This window comes from Paramacrobiotus metropolitanus, unplaced genomic scaffold (assembly GCF_019649055.1).
Source record: "Paramacrobiotus metropolitanus isolate TYO unplaced genomic scaffold, Prichtersi_v1.0 Parri_scaffold0000123, whole genome shotgun sequence".
NCBI lineage: Eukaryota > Metazoa > Tardigrada > Eutardigrada > Parachela > Macrobiotidae > Paramacrobiotus > Paramacrobiotus metropolitanus.
The window spans coordinates 245550-267732 of record NW_026570343.1 but is presented as its reverse complement, the minus strand read 5'-3'; the positions used below and the strand labels follow the sequence as shown (position 1 = coordinate 267732).

General features: G+C 44.0%; 1 protein-coding gene across 1 annotated transcript; it reads left to right on the top strand.

Moving 5' to 3' along the window:
• Positions 1-8388: 8388 nt before the first annotated feature.
• Positions 8389-9328, top strand: LOC129598486 (uncharacterized). The gene is made up of 2 exons (XM_055496408.1): positions 8389-8882; positions 9037-9328. The coding sequence occupies exons 1-2, from the start codon at positions 8408-8410 to the stop codon at positions 9117-9119; spliced, it is 558 nt and encodes a 185-aa protein (XP_055352383.1). The 5' UTR covers positions 8389-8407; the 3' UTR covers positions 9120-9328.
• The last annotated feature ends 12855 nt before the right edge of the window (positions 9329-22183 follow it).

Genomic DNA, 22183 nt, shown 5'->3' with positions numbered 1-22183 from the left:
ATGGTAGCGGCCGCTGGGGCGGATATCGGAATTCCGGACCACGGATGCAGTCGTCAGCGGATGTGGCGCCGTCCAGCAGTGCCTTGGAAACGCCACCGAAGCAGTCCTATGCGGATGCGGCAGTCGCGCCGGTGCCCGATGGTGGCATGAATTTCCAGCCTGGAATGCCGATGGAATTTCGCCCGCGACCGCCCATGCAAACTCCGCCACCGCGTCGTTTTGTCCCGCAGTGCTATTTCTGTGCAGAACATGGCCATATCAGCAGTGAATGCCGTTGGCCGTCGGTGCCGCAGTCTGAATGGCCGGACAACATCCGTACCGGGAATCAGATGATGGCAGAGCGCCGGCGCAAGTTCTTGGACGAAAGGCGTGCAGCGTCGGCGGCGGGTAATCGTCCGCCGTTTAATCCAGCAAAAAACGCCTAGGCGCAGCTCAGGGAGGTGAGTCTGTGCCGCGTGTGAGAAAGCCTCCGGATAAATTGTATATGAGTACGGTTTACGTTAATTCTTTGTACAAGAAGCAGCTTTCTAAGGCAGAATGCCCAGTTTATGGTCCAGATACGCTAATGGGAATTAAATTAAATAATCGTGAAATCAGCTGTTTATTTGATACTGGTGCTGCAATTTCTATGATTTCGAAAGAATTTTGTGATAATCATAAAATCCTTTATCAGGAAATTGATCCAAATTACCAGCATTGGAATGTGATTGGTATTAATGGTGTATCATTACCGAAGTTTCGTTTCTGTTTGCAAGCCAATTTAGAGATGTGCGATATTGTGTTTCAGCACAGTCTCTTTGTGAGAGAAGAAAGTACGCCTTATCCTTTAATTTTAGGAACGGATTTCTTTAAGAAAATTAAAACGATAACTTTTGATTATCGAGATTATTTTCCGACAATTAAAGTACAAGTGCCTTCTTTGATTAATTCTTTTGAAGAAGAGGAGAAAGTGCAATGTGAAAGGTTGACCCGTGAATTGTTGAGTTTGGGTAATTCATTTATTAATGATGATGGTTTGAACGCCAATCTTGATGCACGAGTACTTGATGACTTCTCAGTAGAAATGCGTGAACGCCTGGAAAGGCTGAAGTGTGATGATTCGTGTGTGAGTGTAAGTTCCAGTGTGAAGCAGAGGACCTCGGATGTTCCTGTTGTGCGACCGGTGCCTGCGGGCGTGGCAAAACCAGTTTCCGGAGTGGGGAATGCGCAGCCTCGTTCTGGATTGGAGAAGTCACCGCAACCGCAGACAGCTAAGGTAGTGCCGCCGAAACGCCGAGTGGGACGTGTTGCGGAGAGTGGATTGGCCCGGCCGGTAACAGTCTATTCTGCCCGACATGTTCAGGTTCCTCCTAGGACTCAGGTAGTCATTGAATTAAGCCCCGGGCGTAAGAAAATAAGAGATGGTGAATATATGTTTTTGCCAAACCGGGCCAAGAATGTAGGCATAGGACTACAGCTGGCTAATGCGGTGGTTAATTGTGAAAATGATACGATTTTATTCTGGTTAGAAAATCGTACTACTAATAATATTATTATTAAGAAAGGTGTTATGATCGGTAGTTTAGAGAATTTTAAGGGAAATCCTGATGTTCCTGCGTCGGTTGGCAGTGTAGGTCAGGAGAATGTGTACATGACAGATGAAGAATTTGAGACAAGTTTCGCTGAGTGCAAATTAAATCCTAATTTAAATGAGGAGCAGCATCAGCGAGTTAAAGAATTAATGCGGAAGCATGTACGATTATTTCCTACAGAGAAGGAACCGTTTGGTAATGTTCCTAATGAATTTCATTATATTAGGACGGGTGATGCGAAGCCGTTTAAGCAGACGCCTCGCCGGTATGACTGGACCGGTAGAAAGTTAATTATGGATGAAGTTGATAAGATGTTAGCGCAGGAGTCATCCAGCGTTCTAAATCTGATTGGTCTAATAGAATTCTGTTAGTAGAAAAGAAAGACGCTGGAGTCCGCTTTTGCTTAGATTTTCGGCAGTTAAATAAATTAACTGTTAGAGACTCTTATCCTATGCCGATTATTGAGGATATCCTTCATGCGATAGGAGATTGTGACTGGTATACAACGCTAGATTGTAAGTCCGGTTATTGGGCGATTCCTATTGCACCTGAGGATCAGTCTAAAACCGCATTCTGTACCCAAGATGGGTTGTTTGAGTTTAAGCGGATGCCGTTTGGCGTTTGCAACGGTCCCGCTACCTTCCAGCGTGTAATGGACGGTATTCTATCAGAAGTAAAGTGGACAATGGCGTTAGTCTATTTAGACGATATTATTATTTTTGCTGAAAATTTCGATCAGTGGTGTGATCGGATGGATATTGTTCTTTCTTTAATAGAAAACGCTGGTTTAAAAATTCAGCCGAAGAAGTGTGTACTTGCTGTACATGAGGTTAAGTTCCTAGGACATATTATTAATAAGTCAGGAATTAAGGCTGATCCGCAGTATTTGGATGCGATTAGGAAATTTCCCGTTCCTGATAGTGTTACTGCGTTACAGAGTTTCCTAGGACTTGCGAATTTTTATAGGAAATTTTGAGTGAATATGAGTCATATGACGTATGTACTTTCTCCTTTAGTAAGAAAAAATGTGAATTTTAAAAAGGAGTGGAGTGAAGTACATTTACAGGCGTTTAATGATCTGAAAGAAACGTTGAGTAATGCGCCTGTTTTAACTCGTTTTGATTCTACGAAAGAAATTGTAGTGGAATGTGATGCGTGTGGTATTGGTGTTGCCGGTATCCTGAGCCAGGAAGGTAAAATTGTGGCAACTTGTAACCGGTCGCTGACCACAGCTGAGCGTAATTATCCGGCTACGCATCTCGAATTATTAGCGATAATATTTTCTTACGAGAAATTCCGTCATTACTTGGAATTTAATCATTTCATCGTTAAAACCGATCACAGAGCGCTTCTAGAGATAGAACAGCTATTGGATCCTTCTATTAAGAAAATCGTGGATGCGATGGAAAATCCTGCCGATCCTCAGTTTGCCTCGTATCACCGTCAGTATAAACTACGTAATTCGGTCCTATATTACAAAAGGAGAGAGAACGGTGTTGACGTAAAGTGTCTCATGGTTCCCAAACATTTACGGGATGATGTAATGCGGACTGTACATGATATTCCTCTAGCAGGACATCAGGCCGTGGATAAGACCGTAAGTCTGATTAAGCGTCGTTTCTGGTTTAACGATATGGTGAATTACGTTAAACGGTACATAAAGACGTGTCCGCAATGTCAGATGAGGAAAGTTACTCGTAAACCTATGTCAGGTTATTTGCAGCATCTTCCTGTTGAAGGACCGATGAGTACTGTGTATATGGATTTATTAGGTCCTTTTCCTGTATCAGGATTAGGTAATAAATACGCCTGTGTTGTGACCGACGCTCTGACGAAGTATATATGGGCTGGACCGTTAAAAGACCAGTCGGCTGCAGAAGTAGCCAGATTCTACGTGCAGAATGTTATTTTAATGTTTGGTACTCCTAAGCGGTTGCTTACTGACCGAGGAAAGCATTTTAGAAATAATTTGCTGTACGAAGTTAATAAGTTAATCGGTGTTAGTCAGCTTCGTACAACAGCGTATCATCCGCAAGGTAATTCTCAAGTAGAAAGACAGATGTCTCCTTTAGCAGAAGGAATGGCCATGTATGTGTCAGATGACCAGCGTGATTGGGATCAATATCTCCCATTTATCGCCTCAGCGCATAATTCTACGGAACACGACGTCACGAAGATGTCGCCGTTTAAGTTGATGTTTGGTCGTGAGAATGAACTTCCAGTAGATACGATTATTAAATCGGTGGAAGACAGTACGTATCTGAATTTATCTGATTATTCTCAGAAACTAACGGATTTCTTTCAAGAAGCGTATGAAGTTGCGCGCGCGCGTATTGGCATTCGGCAGGATAGGAATGCCGCCGCGACCGATGTAAATCGCCGAAAACTTGAGTTTTCTATAGGCGACCTTGTGAAGGTGCGAGAATTTGCACATCTTGTCAAGAAGGCCGACAAATTGCGACAGAAGTATTCTGGACCTTATAAGGTCTTAGAACGTATTAATGAAAATGTCTATAAATTACAATTGTTGCATTCTTTCCGTCAGAAAGTGGATAATTATAACATCAGTAGAATTGAGCCTTTTTATCCCAGACCATCTGGTGAAGTTCCTGAAATTATTAGGAATGATAATTCTGAATTAGAAAATGTGCCGCCGATTGCTGATGTGCCAAAAGATACGGAGCCGGTAGAAGTCACTGCCCTTGACATTCCAGCCTTAGATCTGCCGTCAGATAATCTCGCCTTGCCAGCGAAGCCAGCGGCGAAGCGTCTGTACCGGAAAAAGACTGTCGACATTGTGCCATTTACCAGTCGTTCAGGCCGCATCACCAAAGCGCCAAAGCGGTATCAGTGTGTTGTTAAAATTAATTTATGAAAATTCGTCGTACATTCCTATTGAGGATTTATCTCGTACATTATGCTGCCTAATGTTTACTTGAATACGTGGATTATTGCTGGTTATCGCTTAATTGATTTAATTTCCCGATATTTGTGGGATAATGACCGTCGATTTCTGTTTTTAGAAGCAATACGATTTATTCGCTCGGTGATTTTCTTCTATGCAGAACGTACTGGTAATGTGCGCCCTTTTCGAGATGCGCCAGTTGAATATTTTCTAAGTTCTAGAAATGAAATTATTGAATTTTATCTCTGTTATGGTTTACAGGGATTACGGTTTCCTCAAAATCTTACTGTAGAACAGTTGAATTTTTTCGATTCATACATGTTTCGTTATATCCTACAAGTAGGAATGTCGCTCAATCAGATTAATATGGAAGAGTGGCATATTTATTGGCAGAATTTTTCCACGTATGGAATTCCGTATCTGAATAGCCAGGTACAGCGATATTTCTGTCATCCGTCAAGTGGTTCGTATTTCTAATTTCAGAAGGTTGTTCTATTCAGAAAATAATTATTCATCTTTTATTATTATTATTATTACGGAAAAAGGGGTAAATGTTTTGCGTTTTGCATTTGTTTGTTCTTGAACAGAAACGTGAAAATTTCTTACTGTGATGAGTCAGATATCAAAATGGCATTTTGATCGTCAGCCGCCCATTATCACAGTCCCGTGAGTGGAATTTGCCAGTCAGTGATGATTGGCCAGTTTTCCTGTAATAGGAGGCGCCACTTGTTGCATGGTATAACATGCCGGCGTGACTTCGCTAAATTGAGTACGCCATATTTCAAAATTCTACAAGTCGAGAACTTTGAATATTTTTTTTTATTTTGGTTATTTCATCCATTAAAAATGGCGGAGGATCTCGGCTGTTATGATCCCGATCATTTTCAATTTCCTGCGGAGGATATTGCACGGGTTAATGTGGAAACACGCCGTGTGTTTCGCAATGCCTGCTTCGGGTTTGCTGATGCGTATGTGCAGCTGATGGATGATCGTCACTTCGACGCCATGTCTCCAGGCATGCGATCGGTTATACCCCGTCTGCCGGCTCGTTACCGCCATTATGGCCGATCTTCCTATTCAGGAAATAGTAATTCCTCTTTAGGATCGGTCTCAGCTGTTGGTGTTTCCTCTTTAGGATTGACTGTGAATGTTGGCGCGAGTACTTCGCGTGGACCTGTTGCTGTGGATCAGCCTGGATGGACTTCTGCGTCTGGCACTCCGCAGCGTTTGCCTCCTCCTACTCAGGAACCTCTGGTGGAATATGTTGTCGAGAATGAGCCGGATTCTGACGGTGACTACATTCCCGGTTACCATATTGAAACCGAGCGTCCACCGCCAGGAGTCCGCTACACCGTCGTACCTGCGCAGACTCGACCGGGTGCCAATCGTGGTGGGCAAATTCGTGTCAGCGCTCCACCACCTGGAGTGGTTAACGATCCTACACCACCAGGATTTCCCCTGCCTCCTATTCCAGGATCGTCTGCGGTTGCTCCTAATTCAGGATATCGGGCTGCGGCTCCTGTCTCAGGTAACTGGATTCACCAGTTTGCTCATCAGCTGCCTATTAGTGGACCGCCAGCACCACCTGTCAGTGTTTCGTTGAATGCGGCTTCTGTTTGCCGTTTCCCTCAACCCCCTGCTGGACCGCGCCATCCTACTGCGTTTCTGCGCCAGCCAAAGGAAAAGAAACCCGGGCAGCTAAAGATCCGCGAGAAACTCCGCCGCGCCTGGGCAGGCTAACCTGTCAGCATTGAGTACTTCCGCCGACATATCTATCAGCTGGAGTACATGTACAAAGTTCCTCGTGATATCGTTCGCGATGCTGAAGCCATGCTGGACGAGATGGACGCTCGCGAAGCGGCACGTGTCGATCCTCGTGAACAGGAAAATCCTATTCAGGAAGAAGCGGCTGCTAATGCTCCTGTACAGGATAACGCGCCCGATCCACTTGCGGACCTGCCAGTTCCTGGTCTCGAAGGGGAAGAAGAGGAAGAAGACGACTTTGGAACGGAGCATCTGTATGATCCTATGGAAAAGGATGCGGAATGAGAGTGCCGATGGATGGGCGATTTACCGATGGAATGGTATTATTTTTGTTGATCTTACTAACATTGTGATGGAATATTAATCTCTGAAATTGTTGCTCATATTTTTATGCATTTTATTAACCACTATTCTACTGTTTTTATCCCGGAAAAAGGGGTCGTGTAGCGCTGCTGATGGTATTTCTGTACTTCTTCATAGAATTCTATATTAGAAGGAATGCTCACTAATCAGTTGCCTTGTGATGATTTGGACTACTTTTATTAATTCTGATTTTGATGTTATTTTGATGATAAAAGTGGAAAAGGTGACTCAGTTCTCGATTATTTTTGTAAGATTCTAAATAGAAACATAATTATGATCATAATTATAAGCCCCCTTCGTATGGGATAAGTGTAGTCCCGGGGCAAACCACTACACGAGGTCAAAACGGTTGACTCTTTGCCGTTATGAATGGATCGAAAGAGGATTCCGGACCTGAAGCGGAACCAAACCTGCCTGCACTCAACCCTATATATAGCAGCGAACACGTACCAAACTGTTTCCACTCAGTTCAAAACGTTTGCCTGTTCGGCTTCCCCTATCCCTCCCGCCGCTTTGGTTTCCTTTCGTTTTTTCCTTGTTTTCCTTGGGCATGTAAAACCCGTCAAATAAAACGAAGCTGTTCTGTTGGCAGATTTTGTGTTTACATCACGATGTTGTGGTTTTTGAGAAAATTGTTGCCGTCTGTTGTATATCCATGGAATCACGAAACTCGGTGTACGCTCTCTCTGTCGCGCAAAGCAGGCCTCGCATGGGTTGACACTAGAGAAGTTTATTGTTTAACTGTATAATAATTTTTGAGCTTTCTTGCTCAAAAATAAGGACGCTTTCAGTGAATCTTTATTTTTGACTACATAATAACAAATACTCTGAGTAGTAATTTCCACCTTAATCATACCGGACATGGGTATCAATACCGCACCATGCATCTTTGCTTAATATGCCAATATGCAACTGAAAATTTTAATCTTACATTTCGGAACTGCAGCGCATAAGAAAAAAATTAACATTATACTTTTACTGTTCACAACAATTTTACACACACATAGGCTGTCAGCATGGGCCGCCACTAAATGTGTGTCAGTGTTTTAAAAGCACTCTGGTCTGGAATCTGATTTAGAAGTACCTATGTAATCTATGTCTGTACTGATGCTTCGCGGTCAGTATTTTAGCGCAACCGGTGTGCAGTGCAATTGCCATTAAGCAGCTTTATATTCTCGACGAGAAATCTGCATTCAACACCTGTTCAGAATGTGCAGAATGTACAAAATGGGGGCCAGGAAAGTTCGGACACGTAAAGCCGCATACAGTAGTTACTAAGGAGGTGATAAATTAATTCCTGGATTCGCGCTATTCCACCACCCATTTGACTGCCTGTTTGCAAGAACGTTTCAAACTCAGCAATTCTCCAATGTATATTGCTAATTGCTGGAAACGCACTTCGGAGATTTGCACGTTGGTCGTCACGGAGCACTTGAGTTCCTTTCCGTTAGCAGAATAGCTTTATCGGTTAGAAAGCTTTAATTTTTCCGAATCGACCACTTGAAAACAGTCGTATGACTCCACCAAAAAATTTGCATGCAGTTGCATAAATTGTGGTCGTGATACAAAGTTCTCGAAAACTACAAAAGCAAAATCACTAGTTTATTGAGTGCTTTCTCCAAACATGCTCTGGATTATTGGCGCCACATGGTACTTGACGCTTGGAAAGGGTGCGGCTAGTTCGGGACACGTGCTGACGAGGCTTCTAATTGGCCTACTTCGGCAGACGGCAGTATAAAATGCGTATAGTCTGCATACAGTCTTATATCCCGTTTATCGAGTTACCGTAGCTTCTTTAAGGAAGATGTTCAATACTCTGCTATTGTTTGCGACCGGCTTTGTAGCCTTGTGGACCGCTTACGGCGATTATGTTCGTGTCAGCACTCCAGAAGGTCAGCCTTCCGATCGCCCTCCATATGTCCTGATCGAGGAGCCGTGGGAAGGCGGTGTTGGCAACTGGAACATCTTGGGGATGGTCCTCATTCCAGGTCTGACCTTACAGGAAATGAAACAAGTTACTGACTACAACGCGCGGGTCAATTACGACCTGCCGCTCTGCCCCAAGGATGGTAATCCTCATTGCCGCGACTGCAGGCCTGGGAAGCCGGACGACTATTTAGTGATGACGCAGTGCTGCTTCTCGCACCACTGGGCCTGGAAGAATAACCGCACCCTTCGCGATATCCTCCCTTACCGTTTCCATTTGGACCCCGTGGCCGATGACCCCACTAAAGAGCCGTATTACAGCTGGAACGGCGGGCCCGGTGGCGTATGGCATAGTAAGCGAATCAGTTAATTATTTAATTATTATTAATAAATATTGTAGCCATTATGCTGGAAAAACTTTGCCCATTCAAATACAAATCCGTTTTGTTATGCCGTACAAGCGATAGTCGGTTTACTGTTGTTAATTGGGGTTTGATATTTTTTTAGCGGATCCATGTACGGGCGAGCCAGCGACGGACATCACCAATGGTTCATATATTCCCTTAAGCCTGCGGCAGAAAAGCAAGTAAACACAAATATGGCGGCATAGCGTGTTAAAAGTGCCGTGTTTTCTGCCGTAATGCGGTTCTTTCCTGAAACTTTGAAAAGTCGCAGGACTGCAAGGGCATCGCGCATTATGTCTACCAGTCCTTCTTAAGATTCGTTTGTGCTCTGTGTGGTTTTATTATCATCGCGATATTTTCTCGCTATGCTGTTGCATGATTGCGAGTACAGTATTCAAAATTAATTAAAATATAGTACAAAATATAAAAAAATCAGTTCTGGTTTTGTGTCTTTCTGATCCGGTGCCATATCATAAGGGGACCACGCAACTTGCAAATTCAATAAACAGAAGCCAAATTCATGAGGTTTTCTAAAATTTCCTATCGGATTAAGAACTAACCTCACAAAAAGTAGGATCGAGGCGGACGTTTTGCTGCTGCAAAACATATCTACAGATAGATGTGACAAACATCAGTTTGCTATAAAGTAATGAAATATAAATTGTTGATGTGAACGCATGGTACCAAAGTCGAGAAGAAACGTGCAAGAAATCTTTCACTTTCGCGCACTCCCAAACCCTTCTTTCTCTTGTTGTATGATATTCTGTAGACAGATAATTTGTATACACGGGCGTGAAAACCGTTTGTGCGCGCAACATCCGGTTTGGGAGCTATGGCTGTTAGAAAATTTAAAACAGTTTAAAAGCATTTAGGTGTTACAAAAGTGATCTTTTCCGAAAGTGATCTTGACTGATCTTTTTCAGATTTTGCACGGAAATGCGCATAACCACGAAGAACGTTTTCACACCGATCCACTGTTCTTAACTGATACTCCGGCTCGTGCCGGCACATTTTATCGATGAACACGGCCGTCTCCACGGTGACCGCGGAATCCGCCGCCTCCAGCGCCAGTAACCAATTCGTTAGAAACGGTCGACGTCCCAGTGCTCCAAGACATCCGGATTACCGGACGCCTAGCCGGTGAGGGGTAGAACGCCAGCCGGACCACCGGCTGCCGGGCGTGGCGGGCCACGCGCACCGGCAACGGCTCCGCCTGCTATTTGGGAAGGACGGTGTTGTACTGGATGCGTAGGAGGGCGTCCAGGACTTTTTCGATGTCCAGAATTTCCAGGATGCTCTGTTTGAAACGCAGTCTTTCGTGCACCCCTTCCTGTCGGGAGCGTTTAGCTGCGCCCAGGAAAACTGCAACGCGATCATCATATTTATCAGCGAGAAATTTGTAAATATCTAAATCAGCTGAAAATGAAACTGCCGAACGTTGCTGCTTTGTCTTCACAAATTTACCTTTTTTAAATAATATAAAACAATATTGACCAAATGAAAAGCCATTTAAATTCTACGATGCAAATCTTAGGGCGGTATCTAGGACAAGAAAAAAAAATCTCAATAAAAAAGGTGACAAAATAGGCGGAAAAAGGGTCATAAACTTCAATTAATGCGCATTAAGGGATTTGGCCCGGTACAAAGCACCAAATTGAGACTTTTGGAGGTCCATAATGAGACTTTTGGTACACCTGAATGCATTTAAACTTTTTGGAATTTTGTTACCCTCATAACTCCGCAACCGGATGTTGCGTGCGAATACGGATTTCACGCCTATGTATACAAATCATTTGTCTACACATTGTCAAAAAGCAACCCAAAAAAGTGATTGGAAGTGCGCGAAAGCGAATATTCCCGTGTATGTACACGAATTTGGTGCTATGTACCGGGCCAAATCCCTTAATCTATCAGCAGCAATTACTAACGAAAGCCCGATCCTTCATCTTCAAATGTTGTCACTGCACTACGATACCCTGCCATTTAGCAAGTCACTCTCAGCAGGGCGACATCCGTGGGAAACCGAGAAACGGCCGAAAAATGCACCGAAGGGGGAATCGAACTCCGGCTACGTCGTTAGATCCGCGTAGGCAGTACCCGGATGAGATTTCTCAGGCACTCGCGGTGCTGATCCACATTATCACTACTCCCGCCGCTCTCGTGCACTTCCGGTGACAACAGCAACTCATACAGCCGAGCGAACCCGCCCATCCGGATGAACTTATCCGCCCACACGTGCGTAATATCCGCCCGCACCACCGGAGAGCGGTGCGCGTTGGGATCGCGGTAAAAGTTATCCAGCGCCATGCAGGGAATACAGCAAGCGATGCGCATCATCACTGGGCAAGATTCTCCTCTAACTCTCCGGGGTGGACTGATGATGCGGCGGTTCCATGCTGATCTGATCGGACACGGTCAACGAGGTAGGAATCAGCATGAAGGAATCCCAAAGATTCTTCGTTACTTGTTTCCCCAGTGTCTCGCGTTCCTGATCGCCCTGGGTGGCATGGGCCAGTAGATTTAGCATGTCCTGCAGTTGGAAAAGGATCTCGAAGTTGGCCGGCAAAGAGACCAGCAGCATGGGGACGGTGTCGCGGCACGGCGCGGGTGGGTACTCGTTGGGGTGTTTGACCTTGAATTTCGGCACTTTCCTTTGGTTTTGACCGATCTCCACACGGTTGGCGTTCTCCCGCCGGAAACTGAGATCGCACAACTGGGCACAAGTCTGGTCGTCCTTCTCCGGGATCAGTTCTTCGTTCCGGAAATAAATACTGAAGGGTCCTATAAAAAACAGAAGACATTTCTGCAACTTACTGGTAAAGTTTGTAACGATTTATAAAAATTAACTCACAAAAACATTACATATGTAACAACGATTTACATACAACGATTATTAACACGCTCTATCCATTTGGTTGCAAGAAACGCTTTCATGACAGCCACGACACTACACGTCATGCCGAAGTAACAGACTAATGGTACTGCACTTGATATCGCAATATATCATATCAGAATAATCAGATCATCAATAAATTCTAGCATCTGCCGCTGCCTCATCTTTCGTTCGTACTTCGTAGGAAGGTATAAATATCAGCCAGAAAAAACCTCGATATCCCTCTCCACCGATGGATTCTTGTCATAATGCCGCCACACATAGTACACCAGTTCCGCTCGCAACTCAACGAGAGAGTACCCCGAAAACATAGTCAACGTGGTTTCGTGCGGACGCTTGTAGCCGGCAGAAAGGTTTACAGGTTAATGGTTTACGATCAAAGGCGTCGCGTAAACCTTTTTGCTGAAATCCGGCAGAAAGGTTTACGCTCCGTAAACCTTTCTGCCGAACTGCATTAATCTTTCTGCCGGATCCGTAAACCTTTCTGCCGGCGGTACCTTTGAAGCTTAAACCTTCCTGCGAGGTTCGTAAACCTTTCTGCCGGCAGCACATACGACTCGGCCTGAGGCGTACAATGAAGATTCAAGTTTGGCGTCTGCTGGGAATTGCCATTATAGGCCGTTGTGAGCTGGTTGATTCACAAGCTCAAGCGGGAAAGCTTGAGTACGTTCAAAAATATTTAACAGAATTTACAGAGTACACGCAGTACAGTAAGCGGAATACTCTCTCTAGACAAATTCCAGAAATTTATGTCATGCCGGTCGTCACGGTCTAAAGCATTGTGCTGACACTGATCATGAGTTTAAGACTTTGCTTTAAAAACCCAATGGTTTACGATGCGTAAACCATCCTGCCGGACTGCGTAAACCTTTCTGCCGGCGGCACCTTTGAAGCTTAAACCTTTCTGCCGGATCTGTTAACCTTTCTGCCGGCGGCATCCATTGATCAGACAATGCCCATGCGATGTCCTACATTCTCATTGTGCTGCAGGCTACAGTAAATAGTTCTTATTCTTGAGGTTTATTCGCATTCTGGACACCTTCACTATCAGAATTCGCGTGTTGGACTTCAAAGCCACGGTATGCTCCCCGTTATATCACCCCAAACCTTATAGTTTTTATTCATACGTGCACGAATTTGCATGAAAACAAGAATTATCACGTAATCCATTCTTTGAAAAAAGTTTTTGTCATTCTCCTGCTATGGAGCAACTGCCGTTTAAGTTCAATGAATTGCACTAATAAACCTTCAGTTATACCTAAGTTTATTATAACGGACTCGCAAATTTTACCAAAGGTACAGAAATTCGTTCATTCGATAAAAACCTGTGTGGAACAATTCAGAAAATATCTTACTCGAGTAGATTTGAAGTCCATTGCGCGAACACTTATTGTGAACGTGCCCGGAATACGAAAAAACGTCAAAGACCAAGAGCTGTCTAGTGTCGACTGTAATCTGTGCTTGCAGCACAATAAGCCTGTGGGCCATTGTGTGGGCATTGTCTGATCAATGGAAGCCGCCGGCAGAAAGGTTTACGGATCCGGCAGAAAGGTTAATGCAGTTCGGCAGGAAGGTTTACGGAGCGTAAACCTTTCTGCCGGATTTCGGCGGAAAGGTTTACGCGGTGCCTTTGACCGTAAACCATTAACCCGTAAACCTTTCTGCCGGCTACAGACGCTCATCGGGCAGATGGATCGTGGCGTGGAAGAAAAAGTATGGACGATTCGGTGGACCATTCATCGGCAGCGACTGCGCGTTGTGACTGGAAAAGCCCTTCCTTTGCAAAATAACTTCATAAATTTATAGATTTATAAAAAATCTCGCATCTGTATTATCTAACAACTTCAAGCACAAAACGTGTAACTGCTTTCATTCAAAAATTCTATCGTTCTTCCATATACACTCTATTCGGCAAATTTCTAACAAGAGCAACCTTCGCTAAAGTTGGGGCCGCAGCCGCCCAACGCCAAAACTGAACTATGTTACCACGGTGTTACGAGTGTTGGCAGACGATGGTAATACGATGAAAATACGACCATGGTTTGCTTCATTGTAGGGACACTCGGGGACTCTTCGTTAATACCCTAGTAACATAGTTAAAGGGAACCGTAGTAAGACCGTCGTAATTAAAAACGGTAGCGCAGCGCACTGTGCTACGCAACTACCGTAGAAATACGGTGGAGAATCAGACATTCTACGGTGGGAAAACAGTCGTACATATTTATTTCTGCATTTCGGCGGGTAAAACCGTCGTAACACGGTAGGATCTCCATTCGAACTGGAACTTTTAATTTATTAACCTCTTTCAGAAAATTATTGGTGAATCAACAGTGATAATTATTGATTCAAATTAAATAAAATTCCATACACTAGCTTTCGGCTTAGCTCTGTAAAACATTACGTAAGTAAAAAAAACAAACACGAGCTCTGCGAAGCAAACAAAAACAGGAATAATGTTCTATAGGCTGCTTAAACTAGTTCACTGCTCCGGAGCAGCGGAATGTTTTTCCGAGAAAATAGATTAACAGGTTCCCACGCTTGATCCGAGATTTCAGCGTTGCGCATTTCTGTAAAACAATTAAAAAAATTTAATAACCATTCACACTGCACACGTGAAAATTACACTGGGTAATACAATGAGGGTAAAGTAATTTACCGGATGCCAGTATCCGATTACTGTAATGACCGAAATAACGTAGTGCCAGCGGTAATGTCAATGCTTGTTCTCCTATTTACGAGGGAGATACCCGAACACGTCCGCGTCAGATCAGCATACACTTGGTACCATTAGAATCCTTAGAATTTCAGCTATTTTCTTTGATAATCAAAATACCCCCAGATAAAGAACTCGAGTTCAGGGATCCCTGAGAAGCCAACACAGATAAGATGGCTGATTTCCATCGAAACGTCAGCAGACGCCATACAGAGCTACACGGCGCCTTGGTACGGATGCGAGATTGCGCAACCGTCTTTCAGCGAGAAGTTCAACAGCGCTTTATCGATAGCTATCGCAGTTTTTTGACTCTGTAAGCGCATCAGCATCGACTGGCTCCGTAGAGATCAATGCAACCGCGGATGCTGGTGCGCGCGACAGGGTAAAATAGGTGAGACAACTGTCAAAGATACCAGTACAGAAACTACAGATTGCAGCCAGACTATCCGTAGCGCATGGCGTATCTAGGCTGGACACTGCGTATGGCGTCTGCTGACGTTTCGATGGAAGTCAGCCATCATATCTGTGTTAGCTTCTCAGAGATCCCTAAACTCGAGTTCTTTATCTGGGGGTGTTTTGATTCTCGAAGAAAATAGCTGAAATTCTAAGGATTCTGATGGTACCAAGTGTATGCTGATCTGACGCGGACGTGTTCGGGTATCTCCCTCGTTATATATAGAAAAGCAAGTATTGGGCGTGTTGCTTTAAGAAAAGCCGATGCGCAGCGCATATTTTTTGTGCTCTGCCCAAAAAATTCTCTTGCAACTGATTACCCTTTCCAAATTGACAGCAATTCACATACTGCAAATAATTAGATATAGGACCCCTCACTGTCGATGTACTAAACAACTTTAAACCGCCAGCAAGATGGAAGAGTGACTGCAGCAACAGAGAAACTTAAAGTTAGTACAGATAAAATCATAAAAAAATCTAATTCGAAGTTAAAACTGCATCGAAAACATGAGCAGATAAGCCACAGCCTAGTGCGATGCAGGACGTGGCTACCAACAAACGGTGGCAATGTATGGTGGCGGCCCCTGGCTCACAGTAGCTGGGATGCATTCAGGATATTGACTCCAACCGTGGTTTTAAGCACGGCACCTCTGGCCGTAGAATGCCGGGAAAGTGCTAGCAACAATAATTTTTTGCCTAGACGAAAATATTGGATCCCCCTTAGTAATACATGCACCCTTAAGTTTAAAGAAAAGGTTAGAGTTCTTCACTTGATGTTGAAAATATTAAGCGTAACATGTTCCGCCGGCACCGTTATTTATTCATAACCATAAGAGATTACTAAAATGAATCTTACTTGGCTTAATCTCCCCTGTTTCAGGCCGCGGATTGTCGAAGATACAAAACTTTCCAGTTTCCCTTTAAACTGCAAATCACTTCGAAAACCTTGCGCCCGGTTGCTGCAGTCCATGTAGTTCCTAGAAAGCTTTGAAATTTTTATTATGTTCTACAGTTATTACAGTAGCGCGATAACATTCATTCATACAGTACAGTAGAAAGTTAGAAACGTGTATTATATTCTCCTGTAATCTAAACTATTTAAGATGTTTTTAATAATATAATGTAGGAGCACTAGCAAGTTCAAATAGGTAATTTTAGTATTTTACACTTATACGAGTAGTTCTTAGAGCTTACCTTCTCCGCAGACTGCAGTCCGCAAGAATATTCTTGGCCACCACTTCCGCTGGGACGCGTTGTATGGATATTCTGGCATTACGAGTCATTTCAAGCCTTTTTTAGGAAACACGTGAAATAGAAAAGTTACAGTTGTATTAGAATTGAAGGTAATATGTTTCGAAAAAAAGTGGATTTAGGTTTGTACATCAGCAGTACAGCCCGTGCAGCTCGACTGTCATTAGCTACATCGCCGATCGGCCAGGCCGATCGGCGATGTATGTGCCATATCATCGGTAAAGTGACCGAGAGAAGAAAGATGTACCCGTCTACCTCCACTAGGTGATAACTACGTCTTTACCGCCAACAAGATTGCCCAGGTAGCTGCCGGCTCGGCACAGACAAACTGTGCACCCTATCCTCCGGCAACGGTCGTTTTACCCTCGATTAATACTACGGTTGCTGACTCAGCTGTGGTCCCGGTGCCGTAATTCACTACGGTAGTTAAAGCCGATGAATGCCCGAACGATCGTTCTACCGTCGGGAATTTCCTATCAGTCGGTTTACGGTTGTATTTCGACCACAGTCGCAGGGAAAAGTGTAAAACCACTATCGTAATACCGTGGAATACTGTCTTACGATGGTCATCACCATCGTTTTTCAAATTTGGTTTTGGCGTTGGGCGAGCAAGCGGAACGAAGGAAACTGGCAAAACATGCCTGGATGCAATCGAGATATAATTTCACCACTGCGTTCGAAATTTATGGCCCATGGAGTGACGGGACCAAACTTCTAGTGCAAAAGGTCGGAAACGGTATCGCCACTGCTACAGGCCAGAAACGGGCGAAAGAGTTTTTTAGACAGCGGTTATCTATCCAAATGCAACGGGGAAACGCGATATGTGTTATGGGTACAATCCCCGAGCAGGATAGCATTGAAGAAGTGTTTTTGCTTTAAAATTCGTTTGTTTTAGTACTCATTTTGTACTTACATGTGATACCCATTAAAGGTCAGTTTACAAGAGCAACATCGGTACACCAATGAAATCGGCCTTTCAGCACTGCCATCGCACTACAACATCGTGCAGAAGGCTTACCTTAGCACCGTGTTACCCACGCAATTCCACAATTTCAAATGAAATCCATAGCGCTGCCGGTAGCTTTCAATCTGTTTGCGCATCAGCGTAATACTGCGGATAATCGTGGAGTAGGCCGCCCCATCGGTTTCCAGTTTATCCACGCCGCCCCTTGAATACTCCCTGCTGCGCCGAAACAACTCTTCTTCCTTGTTCAGAGTAATGTACATATTATCGATTCCCCCATCGGCGCACAGCAGACCTCTCGGCAATCTGCCCACAATTCATTAGCCCACAATTCTGGAAATAAAAATTTAAACGTTTCAGCACAATATTATGTTTGTTGCACAGAAAATTTTAAAATATTAACTATATTATAGCAGAATGTCCAGCCGAAATCAGTACATACCACATAACGCGAAAAAATCAGTCAAAACTAAAAGATTTCACCTTGAAAAATAAAATAAAACGTTAAATTTATTATCGCAAAAAAGCAAGATGAAACTAAAATATCATTATTTCAAAAACTAAATTATCATTAAAGTATTACTACACTAGTATTACTTACTATAATTGATTCACATGAAAAATAAATGTGTGTTTTGTTAAGAACAAACGCACATTCATTTTTCATTTGAATAATTTAATTAATGCGATTAGTTCGCTGCATAAGCAGTAAGTCCACAATTGTTTTCCAGTTTTCAAAATTACCTATTTCATTAGCTCGATGTTCTAACGGTTACTGAAACTCTAAATTAATCAAGATAATTACCTGTCCGAGCCACAACGACAACTCATCAATTAACTTCAATTACACGGCCAAACATTCCCATAGTTTATCCAGTTGGTCCTTATCCAGCCGGAACCGGCGATCGGTGATGGGATTGGAATATACCGTCTGCAGGAATGTGGATGCGGATTTCCGCGGAGCGTTCCTGCTCACACGGCGGTGGTGGCTACAGAATGTAAAAACAAAATGTGTGTTGGGTGTTAGAAATATTGACTCGCACAGTGCAACCGTTCGAAGTAATGGTCAAAGCGAAGTATTCTTTGTTGTAATGAATTCCCGTTTGCTAAAGCTGTACATTGTGCATTTCCATGTCCATAATTACCAAGCACTTGAGTTCTTCTTCGCTAGCGGAACAGCTTAATTACTTAGAAAGCTTTAGTTTTTTCGAACCGTCCACTTGAGACCGGCCGCGTTGTTTCACATAAATACATGCAGACACTTACCACATTCCATCGTGATACGTACTCAGTTCTCGTGAAAAACACCGCCAGCAAATTCACCAGAATGTTAAGTGTTTTCTCCAAGTATTCCCTAGATCATGCGCGGCAGTGGTACTCAAGACCCGGAAATGGTGCGGCCAGTTCTGGACAAGTTCTGACGAGGCATTTTTTCGGCCGACCACGGGCGGCATAAGATACGCTTCACCGGCATAAACAACCGAATACAATCTCATAACCGGAAAAAAGAGACTGTAGCATCTTTAAGGAAGATGTTTAAAACTCTACTGCTATTTGGGAGCGGCATTGTAGCGTTGTGGACCGCTGGCGGCGATTACGTCTGTTTCAGCACCCCAGAAGGCCAGCCTACCGATCGGCCTTCCTATGTCCAGATCGAAGAGCCGTGGCCAGGTGGTATCAGCAACTGGGAAATCCTCTGGCTGCAGGGCTATTCGGATCACACTCCGACTGCGGACCAGTGGAAAATAATCGATGACTATAATATGCGTTTCCGTTACGGTCTGCCGTTGTGTCCCAAGGATGGTAATCCCCATTGTCGCGACTGCGAACCGGGAGAGTATAGCGACTATTTAGTGATGACGCAGTGCTGCTTCTCGCATCACTGGGCCTGGAAGAATAACCGCTCCCTCCGCGATGTGCTCCCGTACCGTTTCCATCTGGACCCTGTTACCGATGACATCAGCAGAGAGAACTCAGCAAAGTACGACAAGGAAAGAAGCGGGGCAGTTGGCACATGGCTAAGTAAGCAAATCAATTAAATGTAAAAAATAGTTCTGTTTGAAAATTTGCCAGTTTAAATAGACATCCGTTTTTCATGCAGCATAAGCGTCACTTGGTTTACTGTTGTTAACGGGAGTGTGGTCTGTTTTTAGCGGATCCGTGTACGGGTGAGCCAGCGGCCGACATTACCAATGGTGCATATACTCCCTTAAGCCTGCGACAGAACACCCAGTAAATACGAACATGGAGGTGGCATATTCTGTCAACACTCTCAGAGTGCTCTTCCCCATTTTCTACCGTCATGGGGTTTATCCGTCATAATCACTTTAAAAATCGCAGTACTGCAAGGGCACTGCTATGTCCAATGGCTGTTCTTGAAATTCACCCTTGTCTTGTGTAATTTTTGACGTTTTGTAATATCTCAGTTTTTTTTCACCTTGTGGCTGAGTGATTTCGTACGAGTTTATCAGCGTGACCACAAAATAATAAAATTCGCATTCCGATTTGGGCCGTTTCGAACCGACGCCGCAACTTCAGACGTCTACACGGAATGAGGTTTAACGAAAACGAAGTCAGGTTGTTAAGGTCGTTCTAAAATTTTTCATCTATTTAGGAACTTTTGTAAGGCTTCTCAAATTTTAGCACGAAATGTATCAAGTTGTAAATGCTATGCCGGTGTTTTAATCACTTTTTTTGGTTTTCTGGGTACATGTATCATGTACTGTAGCGGTTCGATCAAGTGGCACCACAGAGTTGGTGTACGGGGAAACCGCACACACGCAGCGTGTGCATGCTCATGCGCTTTGCAAGCACGAGTAATGCACACTTTGCAAGTGCTGATTTCCCGTACACAGACTCTGTGGTGCCACTTGATCGAGCCGCTACAGTATGTATCTGTACCTGTATGACATTGTATGTACAAGCCCGTTTTCAAACCTGTAGACCGCTGTAAGCGCGACGCAGTGAATAAGCGCACAGTTAAAGGCTAGATTTTATCTACTCTACACTGGATGCATTGGCGTAGAGCACTCAGTCTATCTCATACTTGTCTCTCTCACACACCCCTCACACCGCAGTGGCGTTAATGACCAATACGCCGTGACGTGCCGAAGCACCTTGCCTTGAATGGCTCAAGCCCACGTTTTTCAAATATCCCACTTACAGCGGTCTACAGGTTTGAAAACGGGCTTGTATGTCGCTGGGTTTATGTATCTGTACGTAAAGATGTGTTGTCGTTGACAAAAATCAACATTGTCGCGAACATATTTTTGCTAGGGTGAAAATCCAAGAAGACCGGCGACTATATACTGAATCGGATTTTGAAAACTACTAGTCATTTTCTGTGATACGTTTTACAATACTATTATAGATAAATGTTCAGTCTAGGACTAAATGGACGCATAACCCCAGCTTTTATAATTATTGTACTCGGAGGTTTTATTTTGTCTTCGGTAAATTCACGCTTAAAAACTTGATCGAGTAGACAAATTAGAGAACAGGAAGGTTCCGACACGTTTGATTTACTAAGAAAGAGAGTTCGTTGATCCACGAGTCATGACATTCCACCACCCCCTTGATTGGCCTGTTTTGAGTTAACTTTACGCACAGCGCTTTTTCTCTGTACTGAATCCCCGTCTGCAGGAACTGCATACAGCAAATTTCCATGCCGATTGTCACGGAGCACTTGAGTTCTTCTTCGTTAGCGGAAAAGCTTTATCGGTTAGAAAATTTCACTTTTCCCATTCGTCCACTTGAAATCGGTCGCATGATTTCCCCTAAAACCTCAGACAGTTACCAAATTCCAGTCGTGATATGTACTTGGTTCTCGTGGCAAACAACGCCAGCAAATTCCGAGAATGGTGAGTGTTTGATACAAACATTCTCGGAGTTTTACGCGACACTTGCTACCTGGCGCCGGGAAATGGTGCGGCTAGCTCGGGACATGTGCTGACGGGGCTTCTGCTGAGCCTACTTCGGCAGTATTAGGTAAATGCGTTTCACCAGCAGGCACAACCGAATACAGTTTAATATTCCGTTTAGCAAGAAACTGTAGCCTTTTTAAGGAAGATGTTCAATACTCTGTTGCTGTTCGGGACCGGCTTCGTAGTATTTTGTACTGCGAACGGAGATTATGGCCGCGTCAGCACCCCAGAAGGTCAGCCTACCGATCGCCCTCCATAAGTCCTGATCGAGGAGCCGTGGGAAGGCGGTGTCGGCAACTGCGATATTCTGGGGATAGTCCTCATTCCGGGTCCTACCTCACCTATGGCCCATTTCGTACCACTCTATAAAATCGGCCCCTTTTTTTGTTGATTGTATTCCACGTATTCCTATGTATCCCACACGTATTCTGTCTGTATTCACGTTATGTTCTCTATTATTTAGCTTATGCAAGTACGTCTGACTACGTTTCCTCTGCTGGATACTACCGTATTCCCACGTATTCTACCCGTATGCTGTCCGTGTTGACAATGTATTCTTCGGTTTCTTAGGTTTCTTAGGTTTTTAACTAGAACAGCAGGGAATACGTGGTGAATACGGACTGAATACGTGGGAATGCGCTGCTATGCTGCAAGTAGACAGTAGCCACAGAGGTTAGATAAGCCAGTTAGGGAATACTTTAGGTACCGTAATTATCGAATTAAAAGCTCCCCCCGAAACAGAAGCTCCCCCCGTAATTAGAGCCCACCCTCAAGGTCATTTGAAAATTATAAGCTCCCCCCGAAATATAAGCCCATGGGCTTAATTAAATGCTATATAGCCCATGTTAGCGAATGTCAAAAAACTTAGTTAGAAAAATTGAAGCCCCCACCGAAATACAAGCCCATGCCCGTAATTGGAGCCCACCCCGTGAGGCGTTTGAAATATTTGTAACCCTGGGGCTCTAATTCGATAATTACGGTATACAGCAGAATACAGGTAGAATACGTCGGAATACGGACACACTCCACAGATATATTAATCTTGCCACTATG

Coding starts and splice junctions, on each gene's coding strand:
- LOC129598486 (XM_055496408.1), top strand. CDS start 8,408: ATGTTCAATACTCTGCTATTGTTTGCGACCGGCTTTGTAGCCTTGTGG. Junction 8,883..9,036: donor GCCCGGTGGCGTATGGCATA/GTAAGCGAATCA, acceptor ATATTTTTTTAG/CGGATCCATGTACGGGCGAG.